The 8,220-nt window shown below is 31.8% G+C and overlaps 1 protein-coding gene across 14 annotated transcripts; it reads left to right on the top strand.

Annotated features, from left to right (window-relative positions):
* The first annotated feature begins 714 nt into the window (after window positions 1-714).
* Window positions 715-5,870, top strand: LOC105115045 (chaperone protein dnaJ 16-like). 14 transcript variants are annotated; one of them, XM_011011816.1, is made up of 8 exons: window positions 715-1,018; window positions 2,498-2,578; window positions 2,700-2,775; window positions 3,567-3,640; window positions 3,762-3,832; window positions 5,050-5,179; window positions 5,465-5,532; window positions 5,633-5,870. In XM_011011816.1, exons 1-6 carry the CDS (start codon window positions 989-991, stop codon window positions 5,123-5,125), a joined length of 408 nt encoding a protein of 135 aa, XP_011010118.1. In that variant the 5' UTR covers window positions 715-988; the 3' UTR covers window positions 5,126-5,179; window positions 5,465-5,532; window positions 5,633-5,870. The 14 variants fall into 14 exon arrangements, 1 of the variants encoding a protein (XP_011010118.1); XR_840263.1 differs by lacking the exon at window positions 5,050-5,179 and adding an exon at window positions 3,916-4,009 and having other exon boundaries at window positions 718-1,018; window positions 2,498-2,574; window positions 3,762-3,816; XR_840261.1 differs by lacking the exon at window positions 5,050-5,179 and adding an exon at window positions 3,916-4,009 and having other exon boundaries at window positions 718-1,018; window positions 2,498-2,574.
* Window positions 5,871-8,220: the final 2,350 nt, after the last annotated feature.

The raw sequence follows: 8,220 nt of genomic DNA, 5'->3' as shown, positions 1-8,220 counted from the left end.
TTTAGTACAAGTGAATTTAATTTACTATATACTAATTTTTCAGGAAAAAAATATTATTTATATTACAGTACAAATTAATTTAATTTACTTTAAATAATTTTTTTTTAAATATTAATAAAATTAATAATCTTTTAAAAAAAAGTGTGTGAAGAATGCAAGTGAATTGTACTGTTCACGTGAACAGTGCAATTCACTGCAGTACAAATTAATTTAATTTACTTTAAATAATTTTTTTTTAAATATTAATAAAATTAATAATCTTTTAAAAAAAAGTGTGTGAAAAATGCAAGTGTGAACAGTATGCACAAAAGCAGCATTTTGCTGGGACCTATATATAGTAAAATATATTTTGTTTTTACCAAATAGGTTGTATTTGCGTTTTAAATAAAATGCAGACACAATCTTGTTATCAAACGGATTCTTAAGCTTAAATCGGAGATTATTTCGTGCCAACAAGCAGCATTTTGCTGCTTGGAACCTATATATATATATAGTAAAATACGTTTTATTTTTACCAAACAGGTTACATTTGCATTTTAAATAAAATGCAGACGCAATCTTGTTACCAAACGGATTCTTAAACTTAAATCGGAGATTATTTCGTGCCAACAGCCATGATAATAATTATTTTTTAAATATTTATTACATAAAAATAATACAACAATGTTTGTCTCGTGCATCGCAAATATATATCTATATATATATAGACCCCAAGAAAAAAGTGGAGACACAAATCCAAAGAGTAGCGTGGTGGCAATCAAAGAACCTCTCCTTCTATTCCATATATTATCCGTCTACTAGTAATCCAAAATAAATCCACCACACAGCACCCTCTTTCTTTTTTCTCTTGTAACTCTTCAAATATCTAACCAGATTGAATTTCATTGTTTTTGAGAAGATCACCTCTTTTTTTTTTTTTTTTTTTTTTTTTTTTATGAGATGAAGTATGCGCAAAATCCTCTCCACAACAAACCCATCACCATAGCATATGGAAGGCAATGAAAACACCACTCAAAAGGTGCACAGTTGTTTATCCTTTATACCTCTTGGGGTTTCATTTTCATGGTTTTTACCCCCAACTTAGTTTCTTTGAAGGCGATGATTTCTGTTTTTCTTTTCCTTAATTATGAGAAATAGTTGGGAAAAAATAATAAATGGAAAGGATTGTCTATAATCCATGGCAGGGCATTCTAGAGAATAGTTTGTCTACTCAAGTATAATAATTGGTTGAACGGATTTCTTAATATTCTTTGATGTACATGTGAATCTGGTTGCTCTTGTTTACACCACAATGAAAGTTATTTTACTGTTAAAGTTTTCCTTCATTCATTATTTGTAGTACAGCTACTTGAAACTTGTTTTCCAACGAGTAATGGTCAATGGGTAAGCTTTAAGAAGCTTTGTTTGATTACTTTGATATTATACAAAAGCAAGGATTCAGGATTTTTATTAAACTTTCAGGCTAGCTGATTGGTCTGATTCGTAGTTGTGTAAATTTAATCTCTTGTTGATAATAAAGTTATGCTTGCTTCTATAACAGATATGACATACCATGAGAGCTTGTCCCTTACAACTTCGTACAGTTTGCTGCTGCATATTTGGCATCCTGCAATCTTAAATGCTCCTCTGTTTTGTTGCGTATAACTGTCAACTGTTAATAGGTTGGGTCTATGATGGCGTGCTTCCTGATCACACTTTTTTTTTTCTCTCAACAATTCACTTTATTTTGTATTCAGGTGCTAATATGTAGTTAGATATGCATGATGCATTTACGAAATGTAAAATGTAAGACACTTTTTAAACTATGAGATAGGATATTTACCAATGGCGTCTAAGTTAAAAGATTCAAGAATTAATCTCTTTTGTTTTTTGGGCTGGGGTGTTGGGTGTTCAATAACGGAATCATGAGACCAGAAACTTGATTTTCCAAAAACCATTGTATTCTAATCTACGTCCAGGTTTTGTCAGATTGTTGGTTCCTTCCCTCTGGTTTGGCAAGCGGCCATTGCACTTGCCTTCCAACCTGTGTATGAGTTTTTGAATATCACATGACAACGGAATATTGAATTTTCCATTAATAAGAAGGTGGTTTCTATGAGTCACATGGTCATATGACAAGTAAAATACTATAGGATAAAGAGTATTGTGCTGAAGCAGATTATAGTACCACAGATAATGATAAAACACCAAAGAAAAATGCTTGAATCTTTTCTGGTTAAGGACATCATTTTTCCCCATAAGTTGTGTTATCCTCTTGTTTGTTTGTTAAGTAGCGGAATTAGAGAATAATTGCAAATCATAACCCTGTTTATCTGTTGTTTCTTCCTATTTATGTGGTCTCAGGGACCATTTAATGTTGGCTTCAGGTGTCATGCATCTATCCTGTTGTTCACAATACTTTCTTTTTGTGTGATAAGTTGACATACTTTCTCATTGTGGATATTTTAGGTCACACTTTCGCCTACATCCTCTTATGATAAACCCTTACTCTTTGTAGGATTACTACAAAATTTTGGAGGTTGATTATGATGCAACAGAGGAGAAGATAAGATTAAATTACCAAGGCTTGCATTGGTTAGTGGTGCATCTGTTCTGAGCAGCTTCTTAAGTGAGCTTTTTATTCTTGATTGAATAATCGTTTTCTTTAATAACTTTGGCATTGACTAAGAAAATTTCTTGATATTTTTGGTTGATTGTAGAAGTGGCATCCTGATAAGCACAAGGGGGATAATGCAGTTACTACCAAATTTCAAGAGATCAACGAAGCTTACAATGGTAATTCTCATGTATGCACATAAGACCAAGCCCGTAATTCTCAACACTGTGTATTGTTTCCAGGGCAAAAATCAGGGAAATCTTGCTTATCATTCTGGTCAATTACATTATTTATAGTTTGTAGAAATTATCGCGTTCTTTTATTAAAAGTTTCTTGCAAAACGCACATGAGGATGCAAGCAAAATTTTTAGATGAATCAAGGCAGGTATTATTAATTTACATATAAAATATAGCTTCTATCATTTAACTTCACTATTCAAGGTCTTTGAAATATGTGTTGGATAATTGAAAATGTGAGTGCTGCTTAAAAAAAGAAAACAAAAGAAAGAAGGCATTTTATAGTGATAGATGTACTATATTTTGTGCCCTTGTCAGTTGAGATGTGCACGCACATGCACCCCTAGAGAGAGATTTTCACACATGCACACATAACAAACAACATTTACAAGACATATCTATGTATAAGATTATCCAGTTTTTGGGAGAAAGATGTGTGCGCGTGCACACACACAAATATACATATTTTAAATTTGGGATCTCTTTATTTATATATAGGTAGAGCACATTTCCTGTAAAATAAAGAGAACTTTGCAGAAAGTAATAGTTATCTTATTTCCAATCCACATATCCCTTTTGGCTTAAACAAATTTGTGCATATGTTGACGTCTTAAAGGTAACTGCTGTGACAATAGATGATACAATAGCAATGTCTAGAGGTACTACAGAATGGTAAGTCTTCAATTGGATGACTTCTGCTCCTATACTTTATTACTCATATTTTCTTCTGCAGTATTGAGGGATCCAGATAAACGCTTCGATTATGACTTAACTGGAATATATGAGATCGATAAGTATACTTTGCGGGTAAGAATTTTGATATTGTTAATTCTAGATGGCAGGATTACACTTGTCTTGGCCAATGTCAAAGGTCTATTTGGGTATAATATATTGATGCTCATATGGAAACTCTGTAATTGCAATGCAGGAATATCTGACCAGATTTAAAGGAATGATACTTACGTGCAATGGTCTTGGTATTGGTAATACATCAATATGGTAATCGCTTAATGTCTTTCTCTAATGAAATTTCTTTGGAAGAGTGCTTCATGTTCAATGAACTTGTCTTGGCTTTATGTTAGATGGGATGTCAATGGAGTTCTCCTGTCATATGGAACCGTAATTAGAAGGATGCCTGTATGGTTTGTGGTGAATTTACTGGAATTGAAATTGTGGGGATGTATGAATTATCTTATTGGTAATATTTTCTTTCAGAAATACCGTGGAAGAAATGAAAGTTAGAGTAATCCAGTTATAGTATAGTGATGAAGGCGAAAACAAATACAGGATAAAAATTGCTGGTATCTTCTTATCTGGACCTCGATTTCAGAATAAAATCCAGGATCTCCATTGAATCAACTTTTTTAATTGGAGTGGGAAGCCCATGTCCTAATTGTCTGAATTTCTTAACCAGGAAACTACCCTAGATTTTCAATCAAGTTCAACAGAGTTGACTTATGCAAAGTCGCCTCCCAAAGTTTCCTTTTTAGCGGTCAGTGGGCACTTATATGACACCTTTTTTGTCCTGCTAATTAAAGTCTCTAATGGGTTAGTACATATTAGCTTGATGGAATAGGTCAGGCTAGTTAGAATGATTTGTTTTCTTGATGCTGGGATCAGAAATAGAGGGGGTGGGAAACACAAATTTATATGCAACTTATCACAACTAAAGTTGTTTCAAAACCTCAACTATTTGTTGCAGTTTGAAGAGGATGGTGGTTCAGAACAATATCGAGGGAAGTGTAAGGGTTTATGGTGGAAATAAGGATATGAGGGTTTTTTTTATCAACAGTACTGGTTTCAGTGTGGATTTCTTCAATATAACTTTTGCTTGTCATTGGGTTGTACAAATACCTCTTAATTTGTTTAATCTATTCATAAACAAAGTTGGTGTAAAATTCTAAGACTAAGGAGGACTTGGCAGGAAGATGTGCAAATCCAGCATGATAAAAACTTATGATGGTCCAAAGTTCAGTGTTTAAGTTACAAATTCAAGTTTTAGCAAACTTCCTTTTCATCTTTCTTAGTTTTCATTAATGCATGGCTTTTGAAAACCAAAGAGCAGATGCAAAAGATATTTAGTTTTTTTTTTTAATGGCTCGAAAACTTGTTTGTAACTACCGCTTCTTTTGAAGTTTAGAAGCTCAATCAAATTTTGATCTGTGTATGAGCGAGTGAAAATCTTCTGCATGATTGTTCAGTTCCATCCTTGTTAGGTTTTTATGCTATAGTATGATCGTTGTTGGTGATTGTACCATGCTTGAAGCCTTGATACTAGGCAAGCACTTTTGAACTTAGGAGATATAGGCAATCGAATCTGGATCACAAGTTTAAAGTCTTTTGGAGGTATGAACCAACTTTCTCTTGAAACTTTACATGATAAACTCCTAGACTTGATCCCTGATGGAGTTCTCATCCGAGTTGAAACCCCATGTTCATTTGTTAGCGGTTTCCCTTGTCAATGTTTGAACCAATCTACTGAAACTGCATCAGTGAGCTATTTGCCATCTTAAGTATTCTGTTCAACAAAGCAACCTTTGCAACTGTGGGCAGATTGTGGTCACTGTAAAATTTTGAATAACTTTCGTTGTATAGCTTCCATTATTAGTTACAAACTCTGTTATGGTTCAGGACCCAGCAACTGACTGAAATCAAAGAGCATGCAGAAAAATGAGGAGCAAATCCAGTATTTAACCGTTGTAAGTGGCTGTTTATCATGATCTGCTTGATTTCACCCATGGTGAACATGAACCTTGAATTAATTTTGTCCACTGAAGTTGCTTTATTGATTTGAAGCAGGGATGAAAACATGGATACCATTGTGTGAAAACAACATGGGTACAGCTTCGCCATAAATGAAGGTGGAGCTACTTGCCATGTTACATCGAGGATGAAAACGTGAATCCAATTTATTGTCAGCATTCATGTATCTTGTTTTTCTCTATCATACATTTCATGCACAATCAAGTATGACATTAGCCTATTGATTTTGTTTTCAAATGAGCACAAAGTCACTACACTATTTGGTTCTTCTTTTCACCATCATGGACAGACCAAAATTTAGTTTCAAGTTGGATATCATGAATTCCTAGCATAAACAACTGTCGTGCAGGGTTACGCTTCTGTCTGAACAAGTTGTCTGAAGTTACGGAAATCTGTGGACAAGGAAAAAGAAGAAAGATAAAATGTAGTACTGTTTGCCATGTAAGAAAAAAGCTAAAAATATTTTTAGAAAGCATTCTACATTAATAATCATACATTACACAAATGGTCTAACTTCTTTAGGTGAAAGAAGGCTAATAACGTATATTTTTAATAATAACAAATAAAAATAATGATATTTTCAAGATTATAAGTGAAAGCTATACATATTCAATATATTTATGTGCTGCAGATAAGCTGAAGAAATCAGCAAATCCATGCCCACAAAACTTTAAACAATGATGAACATTCCAGGTCCACAAGAGCTCGTGTTTTCAAAAAATTCATTTATTTTTTTGTATGTTTTGAATTATTTTAATGTACTAATTATAAAAATGATGTAAAAAAAACATTGATTTAATGTATTTTGGTATATAAACATTTTTAAAAGTGATTGCAAAGACACTTCTAAATGAGTTTGTTTTGTTGAAATTTAACAAGCTACAACACAATTAAAGCATGAAGTAGAAACTTAATTACAGTAACAGTTATTTTTTATAGTGTTTTTTATTTTGAAAGGTATTGAAATAAAATTGTTTTAAAAAAATTATTTTTAATATAAACATATTAAAATGATTTGAAAAAAAAAATATAAAATATAAAATTAAATTGTTTTAAAAATCTTTTTAAAATATATAAAGAAACAAGGTAAGGGAGCCCGAATTGTTTCTACTTTCTATTCAAGATCCCTTAACGTGAATTATGAAGAACTTCGAAAAAAAAGAAAAAGTACCAAGATATATAGATGATGATTTCTTATCCTTCATTGTGATAGGCTGTTTGTGCTTAGTCCGGCGATTAGCAAGGGATGATCCATGTTGCAACCTCTCATACAAATAGGGAAGAAAATCAGATTCCTTCATTCCTATTGGTTGTTTATCCTGTAACGATTTGTCAATCATCCTAATTATTATCCCATCTTTTATTATCATAATAGTTAGACGTCCTTACAGTACCCGTCTGGTATCCTAATTAGTATTCTATCTTCTTCTTTTTTTAATGTTATTATTTAATATTATATTTATTTTAAAGCTATCCTAATTAGTATTCTATCTTTTTTTTTTTTAAATTTTATTATTTAATATTATATTTATTTTAAATTAAATTTTATAATTTTTTTATTATACAGAGTTATCCATGTTTATAACTTTAATTGTGAGAAAATTGGCACAAGTATTTTTTAGATTTTTTTCATTTATAATATTTTTAAATTTTATTATTTAATATTAAATCAAATGAAGATAGAATTTTTATCAATCAATCTAAGTATATCAAGAAATTTTTCAAAATTTTTGGATTGGAAACACTTTGAACAAGTCTAACACTAATGAGCACCTCCACCAAAATCATTGAAAATAGTAAGCATGTGGATGTTAAACGACATCTAAGTATACCTCCACCAAAATCATTGAAAGTTGAAAATATGTGGATGTTAAACGACATCTAAGTATAGTCATAGGCTTGTTATATTTAATTACTAGTCATATTTTTTTTTTTTAGATTAACGTGGGTGTCCGGGCTAACTTGCGTGCATCACAACTAATCTCACGGGTCCTGAAGTTTATGACCATGTAAGCCTCAAGTACCCATCATATGAGCAACTAAGGACTCGAACCTGAAACTACAGAGGGAACAAACTTCTTAATCCCAAATTCTTACCTCTTAACCACCACCTAGATAGTTAATTACTAGTCATTTTGATATCATATTTAGTGCATGTCTAAGTATTAGATTTTAAGCTACTTCTAAAGAGATACCTTAATGTTGTTAAAAGAATTTTCAAGTATCTTAAAGACATTTTTGAATTAGATCTTTAGTACCGTCAAATAAAAAATATGAATGTTATAAGTTATTCATACTGTAACTTTGTTTTATTGTCAATTAAAAGTGTGCTATCATTACATGTTGATTTCTAGAAAATTCATTAATATCATAGTCTAGTAATAAACATAATTTGGTTGCCACTTTCGCTACAAAAACTGAATGTATTGTTTCACGACCATGTTATGCCTAGGTTTTATGGATGAACCAAATATTGAAGACCTTGGCCTCTAGTTGTATCATATTTCAATATATCGTGATAATACTAGTGTTATAAACCTAACCAAAAGCCTCATCCAACTCTCTAGGACCAAGCATATAGAAATTAGCATCACATTATCAACGATCTATGCAAAAAGTTGATA

This window comes from Populus euphratica, unplaced genomic scaffold (assembly GCF_000495115.2).
Source record: "Populus euphratica unplaced genomic scaffold, PopEup_1.0 scaffold622.1, whole genome shotgun sequence".
NCBI lineage: Eukaryota > Viridiplantae > Streptophyta > Magnoliopsida > Malpighiales > Salicaceae > Populus > Populus euphratica.
The sequence above is the reverse complement of the archived record's forward strand: the minus strand, read 5'-3'. Positions and strand labels throughout refer to the sequence as shown.